This window comes from Trematomus bernacchii, unplaced genomic scaffold (assembly GCF_902827165.1).
Source record: "Trematomus bernacchii unplaced genomic scaffold, fTreBer1.1, whole genome shotgun sequence".
Lineage (NCBI taxonomy): Eukaryota > Metazoa > Chordata > Actinopteri > Perciformes > Nototheniidae > Trematomus > Trematomus bernacchii.
Window position 1 is genome coordinate 7,520,056 of NW_022987973.1, and position 26,206 is coordinate 7,546,261.

The window sequence follows — 26,206 nt, forward strand, 5'->3', positions numbered from 1 at the left end:
GAACTTTCAGGTGTAAATAATCATGACTGTAACATAAACAAAGTGTATAGGCAATCGAATCTGGAGAACAATCATAGTGGGCTTTTCAGAAAACAGTAAAGAAAAACTATTGATCAACTCTGGTTTATTAATGCATTTCAAGTAGTTCAAAAGAAATAATATTTTTGCACAATAACTTTTCAAAGTAAGCAAAATGAGAAAAAAGAACAAAAAGGTAAATAAAAAATAAAGACAATTGAAGACACTGTATAAAACACAGGAGACATTAAAATCAGACAGAAGTACTGAATCTAAACCATTTTGCATCACTTACACTCTAGTGCACATTTCCTTAAAATTCAGAACATGTAAAAGACTGAACAACTTCCAGAGTATTTCCCCCTAACACCCAGTGTTGTCCACATCTTACCATGTCAACAACAAAAGATAAAGATGATTTTGCAAAGCAGATCACACACGCAGAAAAGAAAATTAAAATGTGCCAAAGATAATGAAAAATACACCTTAAGACCAAATACAAAGCACTGCCAGTAGCACCAGAAAGGAAAGGAAATCGGTAAATGGAGCGACACAGGATTGCATTGTAGTCTAGAATGCAGCACAGAGACATGAGTGAAGATTGAACACGGTTATGAAAGCAAGATTATTATTATTTCATGTACCCATTTGGGATAAAACATCGAAGGCATTTATCTGTGAAGAGGGTAACTTGTTTGCTGTTACTCTGCATAGAATCTATCTGAACGTCAACACAACATCCTGTCTCCCTGCACAGAAAACAACGCTGAGCTGCAGCCGTGCTCCATACAACTCTTTTGCAAGGATAAGAAAAAAAAGATCTGTCTTTGCTTTACCAAGTTTATCCCAAGTATACATATATATATATATTTCTCATGCCAATAACTCGACTCCACTCTCATTCATACATCAGTGAAATTAAGTTTAATCTGGTTGGAGGAGACTGAAAACTCAATTTAAGCCGGGCAATAGAAGACTATTATACAAGTAGATACAAATTAAAATCTCTCAAAAGATCTGAAATAAGTGTGGATTATTATATGAAAATGTGTGTTTGTAACATTTGGTTTATATGACAATCATCCCTTACATTTCCTCCTATGATTACCATACACTGCCAAGCCCTAAACCACAACACTTCCAATATGTATTTCCACTTCAGCAGTCCAGGTTGATAACAGTGCTTGGACAAACTGCCAGCTGATGCATGCCTCGATAAAAATCACTGATACTTCGCTAACTTCAGTCACACTGCCCCGAATAGGCACATTTTAAATGCAATTACACAAACCAAGAGGATGTGACAATGGTAACAAAATTCCTTGAGGAAATCAAGACCAGTAGGAAAGTAAAAGATAGAAGAGCTGACACACAATGATTGATCGCTCTGTGAAAAGTAGCAAGAGAGTAACAATATAATTAGAAGCTCTAGGTTTCCTCAATGTATTAAATTCCTCAACATATACAAATAATCTGAACTGCAAGTAAAATCAATAAAAGCTAAATCACATTTAAACCAGAAACATTTCTCATTAAGAGGATTCAACTGCTGTTGAGTGGTTTTAACATATTTTGTCATTTCGTAAAACAACTGCCAGTGTGTGCAATTTAAGAGGTGTGCATGAAAGAAGTGAAAAGGTGGGCAGGACATTGTGGAACACTTTTTTTCTGTAATAGCTTCTTATATATGCATATCTCTTTGTTCCAAGCGTTACACACTTTCCTTGTTGCTTCAACTATTCCGACTGTAGCAAAAGGTTGAGTGTGACGAATCAGAGCCAAAGCAACAAGTCCAGAAAAAACGGCTATGACAGAAAAAAAGTGTGTTCCAATCAGGATGATAAAAGCTATTCTCTCACCATATATGTCATCCCCAGACTATATCTCTATGTAAACGCAGCTGCAAAACCATATGACAAGAATATACAGACCAAGATAATCAATCTCCCCTCCATCGGATAACAGATGACAAAATAATCTTGTTAATCTCCTTTTTTTACATTCTTTTCATACAACCTGTCCTCTAAATCCTGTGGCAGCTAGCGTGGACCCTTATATACAGCCTTCAGCCAGGAGGGACTTTACCCTGAAATATGCATGCAGCCAATCTTCTTCACTAAATACACTTGTTTGCTATTGTTTTATTAATCCTGAGAAAGTGAACTAAAACAGTAAATAATCTTCATTATAAAGAATTTCATTTGAAACTAAAATAAACCTACTGCCACATCTGAACGATTGCACGCTGGAAGAACATGAGCAACTTGAGAAACTAAAACTTGATGGTGCTTTGAGCTTTTCAAACAATCTATTAACATTGGCAAAATATGTGTTTTTCTGTTTAAATGTGTCATTGCTGTTTTTGATGGCAGTAAATACCTATGTGACTTGCAGTCCTGCCATCGTGCTGAAGATGGCAGCACTTCAGAGTGGAAGAATAGGAAAAGAAAAAAGAGGGAGCACAGATCAAGGACAGAGGAAGGAGACTCTTACACAAGCTGCTTCACTCTCCTTCATTCTGATAGAAAACAAAACACGTTCAAAGATTAAGACCACATAACAAAGATCAGTGCATTTCTGCTCCTGTTTTTCCTTGGAAAAGTTATTTATTTACTATAAAAGCTGTGTGAACCACTGCTATTCTGGCTCTTCGAGCAGAGGTGTTTGTTAGGCCCAAAAAAAACCTTTGGGCTTTGTTCAGTGAAATCGATCCATTTGCAAGATCTTTGAATAGGTTGTTAAGGTAACTCTTTGGAGTGAAGTGCTCCTACTGTAGGCACTAGGAAGACCCAAGACAAAGAGCAGAGCCGGTTCTCAGCGTCTCATTTGGCCCATCTGATAGTTCTCTCTGGGCTGGCGGTGGTGGCGCTGGCCCTGGCCCTGAGGCAGAGCCTGAGCCTGCTGCTGCGCCTGCTGCTGCCGCTGCTGCTTCCTCCTCAGCGTACCTACAGGACAGCAACATCAAATTGGTAAAGGTAATACAAAATAGTCTATGTCCTTAAAAAGTAACACATCAGCCACAAAAGGACCATTTGCAAATGCCTTACCGCAGTTTACCTTAAATTCTTGAAGACATGTTTTCCTCGTTTTTTCCCCAAACATGTGCAATTTCACTAAAACCTCACAATTTAATTGAATTAGTATATCATATTTTGAATTAAAGGTGGGGTAGGTCATTTTGGAGAAACCAGCTCGAGTGCGCTAGAATTTGAAAATACACAGCCGGAAGAAATCTGCCACTTCCTTACAGAGCCCCTCCTCCAACACACAAGAACGTGCACATGACCAATGAGGGCACGAGATAAGTTTGTGCACAGATGGAAGGCTGACAGGCAGGTAGGCCATCCAGTTATTTTAGCCGGGCCGGCTCAGATGATTGGTCGTGCTTTTTACAGTATTACGGCTTCCACAGATGACATTTCTTTATGTATTTTTTGTCAAAGCACTTAAGATATTCATTGCTATCGGGATGTTAAGAGCATTCCATGGAATATAACAAAAAGTGTATCTCGAGCCGGTTTCTCAAACTTACCTCCCCCACATTTAAATAGTAAGATTGAGTCTTGATGCATGTGTTGAGGAAGTTTTGAGCATAAGACTGTATACATCAGATTTGGATGATGGTGTGATAATGTGCTGTATGAGCGTTTCTAAATGGATGTTTTTATCATTATTCATCAAGACTGTTCTCCTTTTTGATTCTTAAATTATTCAGGAAATATTTTTTTAAAACTACATTTTCTTCAAGAATTTAACATGACATACAAATGGACATTTAGTTGAAGTATTCTTTTAAGCTGCACTCAACAATCTAAAGTGTGTGCATATTAACATACATGTAAATACAAAACATGTACTGTACCTGGCAGTGGCTTTGGAGGGGGCAGTTTGGGGTTGCTGCTGGGGGTGTGGACGCTGCAGATCTTGATGAAGCCGGCCATCAGCATAATCAAAGCAATGCCCATCAAGAGCACCGCCCACCAGTGAGCCTGTAAAACAATAATATTTTAAAGGATGTCTAAATACAGGCATATCAATAGTTTTTAATGTGTCATTAGGTTGACAAATCTTTGCTGATATCAAGACACTCACCACTATCCACTCAGCAATATTTTCATAGAGTTCTGCATTGAAAATGGCTTTCTTCAGCCTTGCCAGAGGCCCGTCTGCGTCCACCAGACGACACCTCATGAACACATCACAGTAGCCCTTAAAGTCGTTGCAGGGGGAGCCGGGCTGCAGCGTGGTGGTCTTCTTGTTGAAGAATTGGGCCCATTTTTCTGAGCCTGTGCTGCTGCAGGTGGTGGGCTTCACTGAGGGCAGAGGGAGAGGGAGTCACCACTGAGATTCACACTCTAACTCTATAAGAATAACTTACAAATGAAACCTTCATTTGAAATGACCAAGAACAAAAAGTCAAACTAAGTCATTAAGGTCAAATCAATAATACAGTGATTGTGTTCCAGCCTGTCACTTACTTTTATCCATGCAGCACACGTGGCACAGCTCAGCGGCCTCATCCTTGCTTTCTTCCATGGCACAGGTGCAGACCTCCAGACCGTACTTCTCACAAATGGATCCAGAGCACACCTGGTCCAAACAATAAATCGTTTAAAAAGAGTTCACAAACAGCACATACCAGACAGGAAAAAGCAAGAGGTCAATAAACATACCCCATTGAGGCAGACTTGTGTTTCCGAATGGCAGGAGGTGAAGTTAGCCTTTGGTTCGGATGAAGGACACAGAGGAGTAGCTCCGTTGCACGTTCCCTGTTGGGCGCACTCAGACTCCACTCTGCACTCGGCATTTGAGCCCTTGAAGGAACACTCTCGTGTGCAACAGGGGCCTTGGCTGGGACTGCGGACAAATAATTACAAATGTGCAATCAATGCTATGCTGAGAACCCTTACCCTAGCAATACTTGTGCCAAATACACCAACTACAGGCCTGAATAGAGACATGCTGATCACAACTGACCTGCAGATTTTGCCAGGTTGGAGTTTGCATTTTTTGCCCTCCCCTTCATTGGCGTTATAGCAGCAGGGGTCACCACACTGATCACTGTAGCCGCAGTCGCACTCTTCTCCTTCTTCCACTAGTCCGTTACCACAGATCGGCTGACCAGACTCTGTACACACAGACACAACAGCATGAAGACATCATCTCTCTCACACACTGAGAAAGAAACAAATACGATGGTTAGAGAGAACTTACCAACAAAACAGGAATCTCTCTTCTTCGTCAGAACAGCGCTTATATTGCGGATGCTGCAGATAGAGAACTTGTTGTTGTTGAGCTTGTCCCCTGATGTGGCTCTGGCGTACATGATGTAGTTGCCCTGCTCCTTTTTATCCTGCGACTTAGACTCTCCAGGGGTGCATTCAAGCCCAGAGTCATGCTGTGAAACAGGAGGCAGGGAGAGGACAGAAGGCAGAGAGACTTGAGAGACAGAAGAATATATTGCAAAACTTGACATGTGAAATACTTGCACTGACAAAGGCATCTGTTTTAAATCATAGTACTTACAGGAGAGCCAAAGTTGTGCCCAACCTCATGAGCGAAGGTAATGTGTGACACCTTGGGAGGGACGTGGGAGGCGTAGTTCTGCACAGTGATGATGCCAGTGTTCAGAGACTTCCTCTTTCCGTCAGAGTACAGCTTGCTCTTCTCACAGATGCCCCCAGAACTTCCTGTTGCAGGAGAGTAAACAACATATGAGCAAAATGGATTATCATACAATTAAATAATAAACCAGATTTCACAGAGAGTATCATTTATAATTTAACCCCTGGTTAATTTACTGTTGTAGATATGGTGTTAAGAGTTAGTTAAAGTTATCATTTAAGTCCTTCAGTACTGTGAATGATATAACATTTATAATGTATTAAATAATTTGAATGAACAATAGAAACCACTTGCAGTCAACAATAAGCATGCCTGCAGTGCTGCAGTTCTTTCACTAATCCATAAAGCCAGTCACAAGGAGGCAACTTCAGCTTCTAGCCACGCAGAAACAAAGACAAGACATCAGAGCACTTAGACTTCGAGCAATAAACAACGTGTCCATTATGTGTAAGTGCACTGAGTATGGATGTACATTGTATGTTGTTCACAGCGCGTGTGCGTGCGTGCGTTCTTGTTTAGCTCCTCCACTGAAGCAACAAAACAGCTGGTCACATTAAATGCGATACACATTAGTTGTGCTCGGCCAGTATCCCTCCCTTTGTTCAGATAATAGCACACAGCTCACTGCGGCACTTCCTCCTCTCTGTCTCTTATCCTCAATCGATTCTTTCCGCTTACAGCATTGCCCATTTGTCCGTATTGATCGTCTGTGTTTGTTGCTGTATTCTTCATGATGAGAAGGTGGTGTCTGAACTTATTCAAAGCAGTAGAAGGGGGAGGCCTACATAACTTTCATACATACATGTTGTGCCTGTGAGCAAATAACCAGTTTATACAGGATTTTTGAAGCAAGTGCACATTGTTGGTTGTAATGGAGGAGGAGGTATTCACTCATAAATTAAAACATATACAGTATATACACTACAGCATTTAAAGTTAAACCTGCATACTAACCAGTTGTTGGATACTGACTACTGATACTACATTGTAAACTCAGGACAGATCATATACTCATGCCAATGCTGCCTTTTCATTATTCAAACTAATTTCAAACCAATTTCAGGTACTTTAGTTCAGAGGCCATTACAGTTCTGTTTCTCTCACTGCACCCAAGTCTAACAAAAATAACCAGTTGTTATGACTGAAACATAGATTAAATGTTATCAGTGTGACTGTTTAATAACTTCCTCTTTGTTTTATTACCAAATTATATAATGTTTGTTGTTCTAATAAAGGCGCTCTGGAAGCAAAGGTGAAATGTAATATTTAATACAAATGTATACTTTCACAAGAGATTTAGACAATATATTTAGTTCATTTTGCAATAAAGATAAATAATTGTTTCATCTCAACTTTCACTTGGACTTGATTCTAAGTTTAAGTGTATATTTAGTTGGAGCATGTGTGATAAAGCATTGGTTTATAAATGAATAAACTGAGAAGGTAAGGCCGATTTGGACCTATGAGCATCACAGGAAGTCCCTACCCCGGCTGTATGTGTTCATGTTATTGTGTTGTGTACCAACCTGAAGGAGCTCCGACCCAAGCCAAGCCAAGAACCCCATCATCAAAGTCCCTGTCGGAGAAGACGTAGGCCAGGCAGTAGTCATCGTGGTTCTGCTCAGAGTTAAGCTCCAGAAACTTCTCCACTCCAATGTTGGCAAAGCGAAAAGGGTTAGTTCGGTCTTTTTCATCGTCGGTAGTATTTATCTGAATAAAGAAGAGTTTGAAAATAACACAAGAGATAGAGTAAGAGATATAGCTTATAGAGGCTTTAAATGTATACATATTCACACTGAGGAAAATCTACACCACAGTACTCATGGCTGAGCAGACAGGTTAACAAACTTCAGAATACCTTCACTCATATTAGCAGCTTAATTCCTTTCAGGTAAATGGTTATATAAACTAAAACTTCAGCAGATTGCAGATTCAACTCACCCTGATCCTTTTAACCATGAAGGCGATGTTTCGGATGCCCAGGAAGTCTGTGCCCTGGTAAATGGAGTCAATGGCCTTCACATGGCTGGAGATCTGTGGAGAAAGTAATCCTTTAGATATGTAGTAAGGCAAATAAATGATGCTAATCTCTGTGATTAACTACTTATTCTAGCCCAATCATTATATTTACACTAGTATAATAAATACATTTACTCTATTCCAATAATTTTCTCTTTTTATAGTTCAATATAACATTGTATTATATGTTGTATTCCGATATGTGTCTGACTTGGATGTTTATTTGCAGAAGTTGTTTTATTTTGTGGTATTTTTTGTCACTATGTAACACTCGCACTTCTATTGGCCAGCGCTCCAACACATTGTACGTGATAGGCTAAGGGGCGGGACATTTCCAACATATCTCTAAGCGGTTCACCAATCACAACAAAGCCAGACAGCTAACCAATCAGAGCAGACTGGGCTCTGGTTTCAGACAGAGGGTGAAAAGAGGTGCTGCAGCACAGGCAGTATGAGAAAAATAAAGACCTTTTTGAACATTGAAGCATGTAAACATCTCACAGTAGAGGCACAAATACAAATATGAACCTGAAAATGAGCATAACATGCGCTCTTTAATATGTACACACTGTGTGCATACCTGGGCAATGACAGCCTCTCTTGTGCCGTAGTATTTGAAGAAGAGGTGGTCAGTCTGGATGAAGAGCTGGCAAGTGTTTTTCTCCTTTGCTGTTGCTCTCTTCCTCCTCAGAATAACAGGACCATTGGATTTCTCTTCCTCCGATACACTGCTTACCCCCTGTAAGAAAAGCAACCATCAGGATCAGGACACATGGGAACACATTGCCGTGTTTAAAACTTCTAGCATGGCTTAAACATTGCAGGTAATCTGGCGGTGGATGAGAAAGCATGTACACCTGAGCTAAAAATATACACATGCTTTTACTGTTGCTGCAGGGAAGGGAAGTTCTATACTGTATGAGATAAGATCGATTAAACTCATGAGCCCTGTCCATCTGTGTGTTTAATTATTAACTAGAAGGAGGGGGAGGGGCTTTGTTGTGTGATGCTTGTACTTACTTTTTCTGGCTCCTCTACTCCAGTTGCTTGGTATTTCAACATCCTCTCATACACCGAGTGGTCAGCGCAGCCGCCCTCTGAGCCATACTTATGAGGATAATCTGGCAGATAGAGGGGAGATAAGGCAATGTTATGAACGGCTTACACTGCATCATGCTTCTCTCTCGGATCATGTGTGGTCGGCTGGTGAAGTTGAATCAGGGTGAGAGTAGCTGCTTTAAATAAAAAGCTTTAATGATATAGCTTTTCACCCTGCGAATCATCACTGACAAATCAGCTTTCTCTCTGAGCAGTAGACCTGCCTCTACTAATGAAAACATTGATTCTCTATTCTTTTTTTATTTAAGACTGCTGTGTAACAATGTTATCTCAAAGTTAGTATACACACTGCATTTAATTTTTGAAGGGCAAAAGAGAGGGGGCTTAAAATAAATGCATTGGGGATTTTATAAACAATGGATTACAGCCGCTGATAGCAGCATGAATTGTGCAGTATTTGTTTATCTGCTCCGGTTACGAAGTCCGATTCACAAAATATATTGTGTTCTTGATATTACAGTACAAACACGCCCATAACGTTTTGCAGTGTAATTTGCGACTATTCGTGTGGCTAAATATAAATGTTGCCTTTGCACCAAGAAAACAGTAAGACTAACAACGAAGGATACATTTTTGAACTGAAATTCAAACAGCGTGCTACTGATCCTGAAAGAAAAATGCACAGGCATTCCTAAAAACATTAGCCATTTAAAAACAAAAAAATGTTGGGATTCAAAATAGCGGTCTGTCAGCGCTGTTGCTGTTTCCAAAGGCAATTCAAACTTTAAATAATATTACTGAATCTTTTGGCATGGCACCCCTTTACAAATGTGCTTCAGCCACTAACAACTCTGACGACGCTGAGGGCTGACGTTTGTGAATTGTCTTTCATTTTGCAATGAGGCTCATTTGCATAGAAATGTCTATTTTGCTGTGAATAAATGCATATTACTTAATTTAAATACAGGCAAATGGCACAGGATTGTTGAGACGCTATTTGTTTGGCAGCTCAGTTAGGGGTGCAAATCATCTTTTGCGGGTGCTTTGAGAAGTAAACTGTTTCTTTTTATGTTATTTGTGCATGCATGTCTTTTAAGCCAAATCAAGGTCAGAATCCAAAACACTAAATAACTTTAAAATAAAGAGGAATTATGTTTTATATAATTTTAAAACAAAAAACAAAAAATGTTTAAGCTAAACTAATGAGATTGGATGCTGTTTTCAATCAATCCAATTGGTCCCTTGCAGAAGCTTTTGTTTGCTGAACCTTTGATCCCATTAATAGTAGTGCAGGACATAAGCCTGAATGTTACAGGACTTTTGTTCAGTAAAGAGAACCGTCCGGTGCTGGTTACTGAACTGACTGGACAGACACTGAAACAATGCATTCAAACTCTCACAATGTGTTTTCAGAGAAAGCTCTCTTTGTCCCTACAGTGAATGCCGTCTCATTCAACTGCTAATCAAAAGGCCCTTACAGTGTGGAACAAAGTCAAAAAGAAACCACAAGAAAGGCCAAGAGTCAGAAGTAAGGACGTTCATTGATGTCTTTTTTCCCACAGATACCAGCTTCTAAATATCGAAACAAGATATGTGATGTTTTACAACTATAGGGTAATTTGAACTCAACTCAACTCAATATCTCTAAATAGTCAATTTAAGACTCAAATGTAAGACCTTTCCAGCTTAATGCACATTAAGGGGACCATCTGAAAACGCTGATTTACTGTGCATTTATGTGTGTTTTTAGGAAAATGTTACAGATTAATTACCTCAAACACAATCATACATGTTTAAGGGTGACCTGTTTGACCCCTACTATGCAGATATAAGCAGACGTGTCGGACAAATCCGAATTACATGGGAAGATAAAAGGCTGAAATAAATACATAACCTGAGTTAATATTCAAATGAAAGGTTGACTAACCCAGCTTCCTCTGTGTTACAAATGACACAATGAAATGCTGTGGGTGGATGAGTTCACAACATAATGAACCACTATTACTCTTTGCTTACATATTCTTCAGTAGATCCAAAGAATCTCCCTATGTATGTGTGCATGTCTCAATTTATGAGTCCTCGGGTGTGAGTTCTAGATAAGTTATCAGCAGGATAGAGTGCAGTGTATCAGCCCGCCAAAAGCCAGGGCGTGGTTCATATCAGACTCACTGCCTGCCTGCTAAATACAGTTCTTTGGGGCAAGAATGAGAAGTTTCCAGTTGCTGGATTTAGTTTCTTGGATATGAGTCATAACTTTTGCTTTATCAGGCTACAATACTGCTTCCAGTATAAATAAAGACCAGAGGCAGAGGACCTCCATATCCAACAGATCACAAAGCAATGTTTTGCTCAATATTCCTCCCAAAAGTTAATTATCTTTCTTTGCTGCTTTTAATACATTATCTTGTTTTTAGCAAAGAAGAAAAAGTCAGTTAAAAAAAACTTGGCTAAAACATTTCAACACTAATGCATTTCAAAAGAAGCCTGTTAAAAAAGTACTACAAATGTTTGTGGCATATCTAAAAAGGTATGGAGGTCACAACTTTCCCTGCAGCTGCATATTGTGCAGATTTGAACCACCTCTACCGCACACAGGGTTTTAAATGAAAGCAGGTGCAATGGTAGATACTCACTGATGTCATCCTCATGATAGATGACGGAGTGGAAGGGCACATTCTGGTCCTTCAGGTACCTCTCCGAGGGTTCAATGTAGTATGTTCCTTGATGGGATTTAATGAAGCCTTCAAAGCGGCCGTCAACCACGGAGCCATGGGTCAGGGTGCCCTTTTCGCCTGAAGCACAATGAGGATGAAGATGAGCAGAGAACAAATATATATTCCATTCGACCAAAGAAACAGTGGTATTTGTATGAATAATGTGGTATTGTTTGCATTTTTAAAGAAAGGTTAACAGTAATACTTAATTTACACATCTTTAGTGATATTTTATTTTCAAATTCAAGATATTTATTGTAAAATGTCTTAATTTTCTGAGCGGTATACATATTGAAAGAGCTTTCCTGAGTGAGACAAGTAAAAACCTCTCTGTTTCTAGGTCCCCTTTCTGTTTGTTTCACAAACACTGATAACAAAAGGACAAACAGACTGTTTTTATTTCTCTGGTTCATTTGAACTCTGCTGGAGACGGGTAGCAGGAAGACATCCAGGAAGGAAAGGGATTAAGGGCGGAAGCCAGAACAGGATGAAAGGTAAAAGTTCTTCCTGTGTGTAGGCTTGTGACGAGACAAATACTCGACAAAAACTACCTTTAGTTGTCCACAATATTACATAGTGCTTGACATGAAAGCATTGTCTCCTAGCTGAGATGATATAGGGGATAAAGTGGGAATGATATAAGGCGAAATGTCTTTGAAGACCTTACATTTAAATGAAAAAAAGCTTAGAGAAACACACATCTACAAATCTGTTGTGTTGTGTGGAAACAGCTGGACTTACCAAAGATTTCTCCACTGTAAATATGTGATGTATCAATGGGTGTCTCCTCTCCAGATACATCAATGATTAGATCTGGGGAAAATGTAGTTGTATCTCTCATCATCCGCAAGTTAAATTGTCTAAGGAGAAAAAAAGGAGAAATTTGTAATTAACAAAATAATTAAACACCGAATACAAATTGCACTTTGACACACTGACATGATGAGGCTAACACAATACACACCCTGAACCCTGGTAATGTTAATGTCATGATTTCACCATAGAGTTTTAGTTTGAAGGATGGCTCGCACTGGAAACCCGAGACAGCACACAGAGAATTGAGTATAAAACAAGTGTTCACACATTCTTCCTGCAGCTTCACAAAGCTGCTCTGATAGTTGATGCTCAACACTGCTGTGCTTAGTGACTTAGAAGAAGAATTATGTCATGAGTAAAAGCACATGAACATTTGTGCACAGCCATAGTACTTTTGTATAATCCTCTCATTAACCTAACCATGATTTCTAAGAAAAAATGCAACCATCACATGAGGTGCACATGAGCTAGCTTCAAAGAAACCTGAGGCCATGTACCATGTATTTTAGGGAAATACACTCTTTAGTAATCACATGGCTGGATCTCAAGGCAGAGCTTCCTTTAGAGATGACTCATATGGTGTTTACAATGCTACCTCATACTGAGCCCAATATTGATTGCACCATTTTGCAGAAAGTAGTCTTGTATTACCAGAGTTGGCATTTTCAGGCAGGTTACATTTTTAGGAAGCATACAAGTGTACTCACTGCCACAGTGTGATAATTGGTATATTGTTTTAAGTCCTTAGTATGGGTGAAGCTTAACATACTTAATCAAATAAAAACACTGGATCCATTTCCCCAAAAACATTATACATTTTCTTTGGCCTCCGTGTCTGGTAAATGCCCATGTGATTTAACACAAGCTGTAACATAGGCTAACTTTTGCACATTTTTAGACACCAAGCTTAAGATAAGATAATGTAAAGTCACGCACAAAGTAATTTAGTCAGGGTTCATAATCTCTCTGCAGAGCCACAGAGGACATCACATGAGTGTTTTTGGCCTAAAATGGCCTTTATTTGTAGAATGGGTGTAGCTCTTCATTGTGTGAAAAGAAGAGGGTTGTTTCCCTTTGAGCCGCTCAGGGACAGAGCACATCATTAAAGTCTACCTAAGCCACAGAGGTTTTGCAAAAGCCTCTTTGTTCATGAAGAGATAACGGCCTAAGGACATAAAGATGGACTTGTGTACTGTACAAATTAATATACAAGAACGATTGAGCAAACCCAATACAAACTGAGCACAGGAGAGAGATAGTAGAATTTGAGGAGGAGTAGAACATTAAATATTTTGGAGAGTGAGATGAAGTTGAAAAGGTCAGACACAGTCCAGGATATCCCTGTACAGGATGACTCTGACTTTCCCCAGCATTTAGTTTTCCCTTCATCACTTCTGTTCTCATTTCTAATGAACACATTTTTGCTTTACTTCTGGTAACTTCCATTCTGCAGGTCCCTTCCCCTGCTATAGGGATAAGTCATAAAGAAACCTAAAATTGTGCTTTTTAGAACTAAGAAACTATTATTTTATTGCTTTAGTGAAAACATTAATTCATAACAAGAGATAAGAGGGCAGGAACGTAAGAAAAACAATAATTTGAACAAAAGGGAGAGAGAAAACTGCTTAACATGTGGAACAAAGATTGCAATACGATCTACTCTTTGAATTCTGGCAAGAGATTACCAATATATTTACATTTACATTTACATACTGCTTGTTATTCATTCTGGCACACCCATTACAGTTTCTCGGCCTCTTTCGACCTTATTAATGGCCACTACCGCAATCAATATGACCTCATGACTCCATCTATGCCCAATCAAAAGCTCAGTCAACCCAAAATAACACCATGGCACGCTGGTAACAGACAGATGAATCCATAAGTAGATTATTCGGTTACAGATGTAAGCTGCATTATCAGGGATCTGATTTAATATGTTGTTCAGGATGTTGCTCTCAAGGGGTTGTTAACTATTTAAATGATAGAGAACAATTTGTATTTAAGTTAAGTTGCATATGTCATAAGTTAGACATACGTTTGACGTACCAAAGGGCTCAATCCTTGGCCATTATCATGTTCTTTTTATATGAATTAATGACTTGAAGGCTAACTGAAAAATATTCTGTGTCAATAAGGAACTGTCTGCTGGTTTAAATGGTATCACCCAAATAAGCTTAATGAGAAAGTACCACATACACAATTAAAGGTAATATTGTAGACGATAGATTAAATTGGGAAAAACGTATGAAACATGTATGCAAAAGATCCATGGAGATGCTTGGTGAGAAAAGTGAGTTATTTAATCGATAATTCATCGATCTCCTTATTAAAATCTTTATGATTATCTCTAAGGAAGTCAGAAACAGTTTGTGAGGGGTCTTTTTTCAATATAAATCACTGAATCATGTTCAACACAAAAACCCAGCAGAAAATAAACATGGCTTACAGACAGGAAAAGCAGAGGCTGTGGATCAAGTCAGCTTCTCACTGAATCAGTTGACTGATCAATTATTCAGACATTTCCCAAAGCTAAACATACGGTCTCGTTCATCTGACAGTCATACACTTTTCTCAGTAAGCCGGCAATGTCTAAAGAGATGGTATGCTTACAATGAGGCCAATATCCACCCTATATTTAAAACTGAATATACCCATCAACAATACAAGTATCAATTATATGTTCATGTTGGTGCTTCTGGCCTGCTAACCAAACATAACTGAACATTCACTGTTGAAGAAGTAAGCTCACAAGTTAGTACTTGAATATCAGAGTACTGAACTATGATCACAATCAGATGATTTTTGAAATGTGTCATTGCTTCCTGTGTGAGCGATTAGTTAACTTCAATGAATCCAGGTCTTTCAACACACCTGAGCTCTTCATATTGCATAACTTTGAATTGTGTGTTGTATTATAAAGAGGAAAATACACCTCACAAATGAGTCTTTGATACTTAGAAAGCTGGAGACTGAACTGAATTATTGGAAGAGCCCTAAGGAGATAACGGTCCGCCCTACCTTGTCACGTCACCTGAACCAGCAACGACTGCTTATGAGCATTGGGCATACACAAGGAAGCATTGCTCTTATTACAAAGAATGAGTGAATAGTATAAATAATAAAATGTCTAGATAATAAAGAAGTTATATTTAGTTCCTAAACTGTGTGTATCTTGACAAAAAGCGGTATCTGTCATATTGTGCTCATAATGGAATTATATATTATTGGTCGCCCAAGTAGCAATGGATTCAGGCTTGATTATTCATTATTTCTTTACTGCTCATAAATGCCTCATTAATGCAGCCTGTTCAAGGCGGGTATGTTGCACCATTACTCCGCGACTGGCAGTGTTTATGCAAGGCCAGGAGAGACAGGAAAGAGCACAAAAACACAGGAAAGGAATCTGTTTGACAGGGCATTGATAACCCTCAACAGACAGGTTTGGTGAAAACAACCAGCACAACCAGCAAAGCCCCTAGTAACCCCCCCCCCCCACACACACACACACACACCACAACACAGACTATAACACCCCTTGCTGTTAAATACCAACCAACTATGTGCTATATGTGCAATATATATATATATGCCGTTAATAACTGGCTGCTAAATCCTAAGAACTGTTACAGGATATGTATTTTGTAAATTGTGTAACTTTTTTTTTATTATATCATAACTTTTTTTTAAACTTTAATACTTTTTAATGCATGTAACATATGTAACATATGTAACACTAAGCTGTCTGTGGCTCTTTTTCTGCTGTAACAACGTACATTTCCCCTCTGTGGGACTAATAAAGGTATTCTGATTCTGATTCTGAAAGCAGGGAAAGCCTGCTGAGAAAACAGTGCTCCTGATGTACATTACGTATGCTCTTCAACACGGCACAAAAAGAATAATAGTAATGATAATAATATCAAAGAAAATGAAAGGGAAAAAATAAATAAAAATGTAAACGAGACAGAAAGGGACAAATGGAAAGCCATTTCCCATTGGTAGAAATAGCCCTAGAACTGCGCTGGCAACATATTAAAATATAATCTTCTGTTTGTGTTTATACTGAAGAATGATATTGTGTAAATAAAGAAAATAGATTAATTTTGTCAGTGAGTCAAGGCAAGCCAGCAAATCCAAAATGTTCTAGGTTGTGTTGGGGCTCTTCGCAGTCCTAAACTGTGCTGTAGTAAGATAAGGTCGTCCTAGCTAAACATTGCACTGCATTGCTCAAAATAAAATAAAAAGTGTTTAAACTATGTTAGGTCAGAGCAGCAGCCACCATTTTTGACCAAGTAAAGTATAACATTTTATTTTTAGGTAGACAATAAACATCAAAACTATTTCTTGTTCACCACTTATTTCCAAATGCATTATTTACACACATTCTGCAGCTTAAAGTCAACTGTCCCTTAATACTAAGTTGACAAGAACTCAGCTGATTTAAATCTGAGAACATTCAAACGATGTTACTTTGTAATATAATCTATTTCCAAAACAGGCATGGCACCATTGTACTCAGACTATTTATCCTTGACAGGGGCTCACCTGGAAATACAGGTCATTTAAAGAGAATATATGGGACTCGACTGTCGGAGGTAAAAAAAGAAAAAAAAAGGGGAAGGAATTGACTACGAATAATGAGGTAAGCCTCTTCATAGTTTTAAATAACCACAATTTGGCCGCAGGTTCTCTCCGAGAATCATGGACAATAGTGGCAGGTATGTTTTTTTCTATCAAGTGTAAAAACAACACAAGATCAAACTTCCACACATGTTGTCTACTGCAAAGAAAACAGCAGGAACTTTCTCGATATGAGCAACATGCCAGTTTTATGTTACAATGGATTTTTGTCTTTGGCTACAGTTTATGACCAAATGGATCACTAAGCAAATAGTGTAATCATGCCATAAATAATGAGATATTTCAAATCTAATGGCACTGTGGGAACCGAACAAACATTGGCATATCCATCTCACATTCAAATGCATTGCCCGCCAGGTGTTATTTCAAAATAAGACATATATCTTGTGTTGATGATGAAGTAATACCAGTAACAACAATAAAGATAATTTGAGCACCAGGAAAAGCGCTTTATAAATAACATGTACTATTATTATTATTATTATTATGAGATAAATCATTGTAATCATTCTAAGATGTAAGTGCATAGAGTAGGACAAATAAGCACAACAAGTTCATGCAGTATTGTTTGAGGATAAATTGGAAGACAGAAAAAGAGAGTGAATAAATGAAGAAACATAGTGTGTGTGTGTGTGTGTGTGTGTGTGTGTGTGTGTGTGTGTGTGTGTGTGTGTTTAAACTGACCTTCCATGTGCATGGAAGTCGAGCTGCACGGTCCTGTCTTGAGGAGAGAGGGCCCTCTTGGCTCTCTGGTGACTGTTGTGCAGGGCTTCGATGTCATACGATAATCCCTCATAATGGCGAATATATTTATTCAAGGGTTTCTCGAACTGACCTGAAAGAGAGTTCAGTGGCTCATCAATATTTCATACATTTTCTGCAAGGGCAACATTTCAGTTTCACATTTTATTAGACATTTCTGGTTTAGCTATTAGTCTGAGATGTGTATTATCATTATCAAGTTTGAGAACAAATAAAAACAACAATTTAAAAAAAGAAATCACTTAATGTGTTGATCCTTTTAGTAAATCTACAGTTATAGTCAAAGAAAAATGTATGTTATCATTAACCTGGGCCTTTGTGAGTTATCAAAGGGTCTTTCATGAAAAAAGGCCTATGGAGGGAGGTCGGTAAAAGAGGATGAACCTCTACCAGAGCAATCAACTATCCTACAAGCTGTCACTCACTAGACATGCTTAACAGGCTTATTCAGTTTATAGATGTGACCCCAGAGAGGTAATCCCACCAGCTTTCATACTGACCATTCCTTTGTTCTTTTTACAAAGACAAAGAAAGTCATTTTAAAGCGCAAATGAGGAGCACATGATGCACATCAGGTGACGGAGGTTCTGTTTCAGTAGTACTGTATGTCATTGTGCAAACACAGTGGCTGATTTGGCTGAAGGCTATTTAAATGCTAATCTACATTCCTGAGGGAAACACAGAATGCTCTTAATAAATATCCATCTGGAGTTTTGGGTTACAAAAGGAAATGCTCTGTTGTTGGCTAAAATAGTAGCCTTAATAGGTTCATTAACAGGGGCTCCATTTAAAGTGCTAGGACTGACAGCTCTGAGTTGTTGTGGTGAAAGATACACAGACAAGATCCAGACAAGACAGCCCTAAACAGGGGGTGTTTCTCAATGTCGAGTAAAGCTGCTGCAAAGCCACTATTTCAAGCATACTACGTCATCGAGTGCCGCCGAAGGACTGTTCCAATGTCCAGCATACTTGGAATTCTACCGAGCCCGGTGTACTTCGTAACGAGAAATTTCGAGGCTACACGTGTGTAGACTCCGGTCTTAAAATCCCCACAAAGCTTTGCGCACGGACCAATTTCCCCAAATTTGTGGCGGAAAATGTAAGACGGGGCCTCTCATATGACGCACACCTGCACACTTGCTCGCCTGTTCCACTCTTCGTTTTCCGAATGCCAGGAAGTATTCTTGCCTCGGACTCGGAAGTGACTCGGAAGACATGTGCTACCAAGCAAGCGTACTCGACATTGAAAAACACCCAGGGAGTGGCTGTACTAGGCTGGTAGCAACTTGTCCATGAATGCAGCGAGAACATATTCCAACCACCAGCTTTACCAACAACAAACTAGACACCACAACAATCAGCCTTAGAATAGGTTTTTAACAAAAACAAACACTGCCAGCTCAGATTGCCCAGATCTGCCTGCTCAGTAGGACCTGACAACTCCACATAGCTGATTTATTCAAATACAATGGTTGTGTTACGACCCCCTCCACTCCACTAGGGGTCTCTGCATTTGTGTTCTGCTTGCTTGCTCTTGTTTGTGTTTCAGGTGATCAACCTGATGAGCCACACCTGGGCCGTCAACAAAAGACCAACACCATCCCATACTGCCGGGCACTCTTCTGTTGGACACGGCTGTGTCTTTGTTTTCACACAATCATTGCTGATATCTGACTTCCATGTTTGTTTAGGTTTCTTTGAAGTCCTTTGGTTTTTGTTATATCGTAAATAAATATGTATCTTGTGACACTTAACTTGTCTGGTCTCCCATCTTTGTTGCAGCCTATGAGCCGGGCCGTAACAGCTTGCATAATAAATTAGCAGTTTCTGATCACATCAAAACATTTACAAATAATAAAAATGGTCAAATACCAGAATAAGGGCTCTCATCAAAGTGACAGAGTCTGACAAAGATGTCAAGGTTCCGGAAGTGTTCCATGTAAACATCTCCTCCAGAGTATAATCATAACTAACGTACCAGTGTGCAAGCAAACATTCTCAAATAGACAAAGAGCTCCTCAACAGTTGTGTTGAAAATAAAATAAAAACACTGGTACTCCTAATTTAACTGACATGTTTGTAATACAAAGAAAAAACTAAAAATATGGTTTTAACCAGATTTGTTCAATTAAAGCTCAGGGAAACTTGACTTTTCCCTGAATGTGATGGTGGTGTCAGGATATTTTTACTACGGGGCTTAACTGGTGTTACAACATTCCCACCAGACTGAACAAAGCATTCACCTTGAATGGCTGCCCTCACAACCACTGAACTTAACAAGACCATATGTCAGCATTAAACTCATATTTTTCATAAAAAATGTCATGAAAACTTGTCCTTGTCTGCAATGACAGGTTAAGAATTCCTGTAAAAAGCTACAGCTACAATACACACAAACAAATTATTATTTAAAAAAAAAAAGATCTCAATTAAATTGTAATACCCAACATCATTTTTGAAAAGTCATCCTGCTTAAACAGTGTTTCCCCTATATACATGCTGCTGAATGTATGCGCGCCGCTGCTACGGGGCGCCAGCCAGGTATCAAAAAAGAGGCTGTGTGCTCCTCGCCACGGAGGAGCACACAGCCTCTGTGAGCGAGCGAGACAGAGAGAGAGCGAGAGAGCTAGAGAGAGCACACCTTTATCTATTTAATATGGTTGTAAAAAATAAAGTAAGAAATCATTCCAATGTGTACTATAGGACAGTACAAAAAAACAGTTTAAAAGGAGCGTGATTAGTAAAATATGCATAAAGAAAAAGAAAGAATGCTAGGTAACATAAGATAAGAATAAACAAGTTTAAATTATTTGTTATTGGTTGTGATCATATTCTAAAGATTTTTGGATTATTGAAAAGTATACAGCTCCCTTTCATAGTGCAGTATTGAGAGCTGTATCCATAAATTCATGTTGTGCTCAAAGTGCACCAGATTGATGCATTTAACTTCAACATTTAAAAAATAATCTTCCCGGGGGTGCATGCCCCCGGACCGCCCTAGAGGATGTGAGGTCCACCCCCAAATAAAGCAGGTTAAAATAATTAAATTGCATACATTTTATTTTGATTGTTTGTTATGTGGATGTGTAGTATTTGTGTTACTGTATGTTCAATAAAGGTGATTTTGCAAAATACACCAGTAGAGCCTCAAGAGCCTTTCTTGTGCTGGCAGACACATAGAAACATATTGGCGGGGCGCACTTCGCACGCAAAAAATATTCCACGCGCTCCGCGCTCACATTTTGCTAGGCACCGCTGCTATGACTCCATCCTAGGGGAAACACTGAGACATATTGGCTTAAAAAAGGTATGACTTCATTTGGAATTCATTAGTTATTTCTAGAATTACACATTTAATACAAAATAATATTTTATTTAAAATCTAATGCAATGTATTTATTGTTTAAAAAAAGATCACTTAATGGTGCATATTATTGTAGGTTATCTTGTACCAAGTTGATTATAAAAGTGTTGTTAAATTAATCACTATTACTATAACATTGATCTTTTTCTCCCTTCTTTCTTTAGGCACACTGCCTGTAAATGATGTGCAAAAAAAATCTTATGAACTAAATTCTGAACCCCTACTTTATATGAGCCAAAATGGATTACAAAGAGGTAGTCGCTGAGGTGTCTGGACAGACAGCAACTAAAGCCGAGTAAAATCTGGCAGTCCATTTGACTGTAAAGGCTACGTCATTGTGATTTCAGTGCAATCTGTTTCAGCCTCGGGAACCTCAGTAAAGACAAATCTTGACTGAGAGGAAACCACTGACTGAAACTGAGGAGGTGGTAACAGCAGACATAACAAGTGAAGACAGTATGGCTTACACGGCACATCAGACAACCGGCAGCTCGGGGCAAGTAAAATGTCTCAATGTACTCAACTGGTGTATCATTGAGGTCCTGGAAAATAACATTAATAGGGGTTGCTAAAACCTGCAGGTCTAGCAAAGATTGCCCAAACACCTTCATGCTACATTACTCTGCAACATACCATCACTGTGCAGGCCAAGTAACGGCAGCAATAACAACAGTGAGATAACCTGGTTTAACTGAAAGACTGACTTCCTCAGCAATGTTTAAAACACGCCCAATCCATATTCAACCAGAAGTAGCTTTTCCAACGTGCCTGTGACATTGATCATATATTTCAGGGCATTGCGAGGTTTGTGAGGCCTTGATGCAGCTTAAGCATCATTATGTTTCTGTCTGGTCAATAAAAGGAAAGAGGTTAGGTAAAAGCAGACAAGGAACAGTTTTTTAAACTCAAGATCCACTTCAACTTCTTCACCGCAGAATAACTTGCTACGGTTGCTAATTTGACAGTCTAAATGCAACAATTATGTTGCAGCACTTTTATCAATCGTGCCTGTACAGTGACGGTTTTAAACAGACACAGTTAGTGTGTGTACTATTAACTGATAACGTAAGCTCCATGAAACAAGCCATTTCATAAGGTTTATTTTATTTTTTTATTAATATTAGTTATAGAAAAGCTCTATCTCACAATATGTGGAGTTTGGGTACAACTTCTCCAACAGTAAAGCAGTACTTTCCTGGAAGTCAGCATGCAATACTTAACCTCACATCTCATAAGGCATTTCATGTAAAGTGATCCAGCTGACATTCAACAATGTTCATTTAAGAATATGTGTTTGTACTGTAGGATCTGAATATGAGCAGAATCCTTTTAAAAACCAATGTGATATCATGTGTTATACATTTTATTGATTAATTTGCTTCATTTTAGCACATTTCTGTGACCATATTGTTTACTTTTATTTCTGCACAGACTACACAGAATAAACTAGCCCTTTCAGCATTTTCTTCGATTTCTCAACTTAGAGGTTTTATCATTGTGATTATGAAGCAGTTTGGGTGCTGAACCTATCAAATCTATACACAAATTAAAAGAAGGAGAAGAGAAACAAATCGTAATGTCAGATCAAATGACTTTCATTATGATTTCATCAACTAAAAACACAGTGGAAATGTTGCTCGTTTTTTGCTTGTTTGACTAATGGTGACTCACTGAGAGCAGGAAACGGTATCTACTGAAAAGACAGCAAGCTTTTGTCTATCAAAATAGACCTCAAAACACTTATATGGCACAGCTAAGATATGATGATACTGTAATTAAAGAACATTTTAGGTAAGCATTCAATTAAATATCTGTACGGTGGTTAAGCTGCATGACAAGCACCTAGTCATTTTAAAAAAGCAATGAGATTTCCCCCTCATAAGTTTTAGCTGTGAACTCATCCCTGGCAAGAACAGGAAAGGGATATCAAGTTGTTGTGGACAACGCCCGTGGACCAAATCACTTTTAAGTTAGGGTAATTAAAGGTCAATAGTGGGAATTTTTTTATTGAGTTTTCAAATTGCTTCTTGTGGATATTACAACCGTTAAGGCAGTGCATCATTATACATGTCTACGCAAGTCGCCTGCCAGTTCAGAGTTAGTTGACATTATTCAAACGCGGATAAACATTTATGCAACTTCCCTTCCGAGCAGCGGTTTTAAGTGACTACGTATATTTAGTCAAGAACTGTTCTTAATAACAATTTTGAGGTGCTTGTACTTTACTTGAGTATTTCCATTGTATGCTACGTTGCACTTCTACTCCACTACAATTCAGTGGTAAATATTGTACTTGTACTCCACTACATGTAGTACCTTTTGGTTACTTCGCAGTTATAAATAAATGATCAAAACACTTCAAAAATACTTTAGATAGACCTGGAATAAATTCACAATTAGTTGAAAGAAGTTCCACCTTTGATAAACACATTAATGCATACAATTATAACCAAAACATATATTATAAGATTGTGAAATGGGCCAATCAGTGTTAATGAGTCCTTTACTTTTGGTACTTTAAGTATATTTAGATGCTAATACTTTAGTACTTTTACTTGAGTAACATTATGAATACAGGACATTTACTTGTAACAGAGTATTCCTACACTTTGGTATTTCTACTTTTACTTAAATGCAATATTTGAGTACTGCTTCCGAGTGTATTTATAAGCTAAACCGTCGTTATTCAAAGTGTCTGTTCGTGGACGTTAGCCTCAGTTTACCCCCCATGAACTGCCAAAAACAGGCTGTTTATCGTCAGAATACTCAACCTGTATCACCCAAACGTAATTTACTTCATAAACTACCAACCCTATCCCGTTAATCACGGGTTAGCAGGCCACAAATCAATACATTGACTACTATTAACATTAGCCGGCTAACGTTAGCTAGCAAGTTCGATAGCCAGAGTACAACTGCCTGATCCGATTAGAGCTAGCTCGGCTGACGATCACTGAGCACTTTCCTCTCCGTGTGAATCAATGGAAAACTTACCTCTAATATCTTGTAGGCAGCAAAGCAGGAGAATTATATTTAAAAATATCATATCGAAATCCCCCGGTAAACCAGCTAAGCGTCCCAGCGAAACCAGCGAATTTATCTTGTTTCGCTTCTTTCACAAGGTATAGTCGCCCTTCCTAGTTAGCTAGCTCCCATCACAACACAGCTCTGTCTGTCTACCGCAGCCCGACGTCAGACAGACAAACCCTCCTTTCCGGTGTGTTTTGTTATGCCCATGGCTTTTTTTTAAACCCGGACACACCCATTAATCTATGGGCATAGGTTAAGGGACTCTAAATATGCTACAAATCGATTAAAAAAACACCATTCAGTTTAGCACAAAACAACAACAAAATATCGGTGTTAATGGCAAAGATAGCAGCCTGAAAACATGCACAAAACTAGTGTTTAGAGGCTGAAAGTTGTTTACTTCCGCAATTCATGACTTCCTGAACCAACTGTTTTTGGGTTAGGGTTTTTATAGTGTCGAATTTATGGAGATCTTCAATTAGGAAAAGGGTGTATGGGAGACAAAATCATAAATAAAAGAAAATAGACAAAAACATGATAATACACATTTTTTAGTACGCATGTACAATGTTATACATATATATTAAAATATAAAAGCTATATCTAAAAGGCAAACACTGATATGCAAAGGTGGAAGAAGTACTCAGATCTTGTCCTTAAGTAAAAGTAGAAGTACCAGAGTGTAACAATACTCTGACAGGTAAAAGACTTGCAAACAAAAAGTTACAAAAGTATTAGCGTCGAAATATACTCTTAGTACCTAAAGTAAAAGTACTCATTATGCAGATTGGCCAATTTGAGAATAATATATAAAATATTTTGATTATAATTATTGATGCATTTAAGTGTTATCAAAGCTGGTAAAGAAGCTGCACATTTTAAATTCCTTTGTATGCTGAATGGTAGATTGTGAAATGTACTCCAGGTGCAATAGTCTTATTTAAGTGTTGATTATATTTCACATCATGATTCCAAATCTGTAAAGTAACTAAATGTATTAAATGTAGTGGGGTTAAAGTACACAATTTACATCCTAAGGAGAAAAACAGTGACTCTTCTCTCTTCAATAAATATTTTTAAAAGCTTACAGTACCGGAAGTTTTCAGGCGTATTTATGTTCTGTATATGAATATTTAACAAGCAGCACAATACACACTAGGATAAATCAACATGATAACTGCATGGCTGGGATTGAACCCACCACCTTCTGAATCAAAGAAAACAGCTCGTCCTCTCAGCCACAGCCATATTGTTGAGAAAAGATGAAGTCATAGGCTGAGTGTGCCAATCGAGCTAACCGTTTTGTTGTTAGAATTTAAGGCTTATTCCATTGTTTCTAAAGGACATATTAATGTAACCTGACTCCAGATTCCCTGGTAGCCTTGATTTTTTCTGAACAGATGTAAAAAAATTGGAGTGTCACTTCCTGTGATGAGTTTCAACAAATGTTATTACAATATCTCCTCTGACAAGTCCGCTTATAACCCTAACCCTAATATACGTAGAAGCCCAGCCAGTACAATTATACTGAAACAAGTCCAGGATGCTTTGGCTCAAAGTGTAAATAGGTGTCTAAGGGTCAGAAGGTTGGTGGTTGGATTCCCAGCATGGCAGAGTGAATTTTGGAGAGACATGTTTTAAACGAATGTATGTGTCTGCTTTGCTTTGCTTCTTTAGTTTGCAGTTGAGATATTGTAACAGGTTTTGATGAAACCTCTAGTGGCTTTAGCTCAAGATGTCTACCAAACCGAAAGTCTGTGGTTGGATTCCATCTCTAATCTTATGAAACTAATGAGGCTGTGGTAATTGTGGTGTAAGAAACGGAAATGAAAAGTCAATGGGAAAGCAACGGAGGCTTAAGTCCAGTTTATTCGAATGAGATGTTCAGGAAACCCGGCTCCAGATGTGCTGATAGCCTTTGACAGTCACTCGCTGTGAAGAGTCTAAACAACTGTGCTTAACAATATCTTGTCGTCCCCTTGTAACCCTAATAAATGTAGAAGCCAAACCTGTACAATTTGACTGGAATATGTACTGGTGTCTTTGGCTGAAGGGGTAAACGGATGCCTAACGACCATAGGGTTGGTGGTTTGATTCCTAGCATGGCAAAATGAAGTGTGGTGGGAGGCAAGATGTCATGTTGAAATTACAGGTTGTT

At 38.5% G+C, this 26,206-nt stretch overlaps 1 protein-coding gene across 1 annotated transcript; it reads right to left on the minus strand.

The window, feature by feature from the left end:
• Nucleotides 1–107: 107 nt before the first annotated feature.
• Nucleotides 108–24,064, minus strand: adam10a (ADAM metallopeptidase domain 10a). The gene is made up of 16 exons (XM_034116179.1): nt 24,013–24,064; nt 17,577–17,727; nt 12,177–12,295; nt 11,355–11,513; nt 8,683–8,783; nt 8,243–8,401; nt 7,585–7,677; nt 7,170–7,353; nt 5,545–5,708; nt 5,233–5,416; nt 4,996–5,146; nt 4,692–4,875; nt 4,497–4,608; nt 4,111–4,331; nt 3,881–4,007; nt 108–2,963 (listed from the first exon to the last, which is right to left on the minus strand). Exons 1-16 carry the CDS (start codon nt 24,062–24,064, stop codon nt 2,833–2,835), a joined length of 2,292 nt encoding a protein of 763 aa, XP_033972070.1. The 3' UTR covers nt 108–2,832.
• Nucleotides 24,065–26,206: the final 2,142 nt, after the last annotated feature.

Bases quoted from the DNA above. Each gene is read 5' to 3' on its own strand.
- adam10a (XM_034116179.1), bottom strand. From the start codon at position 24,064: ATGATATTTTTAAATATAATTCTCCTGCTTTGCTGCCTACAAGATATT. The intron at 5,417-5,544 runs GTAAGTACTATG...CCTGTTTCACAG, and splicing joins GGCACAACTTTGGCTCTCCT to CATGACTCTGGGCTTGAATG. The intron at 4,332-4,496 runs GTAAGTGACAGG...CTCTGCCCTCAG, and splicing joins CGTGTGCTGCATGGATAAAA to TGAAGCCCACCACCTGCAGC.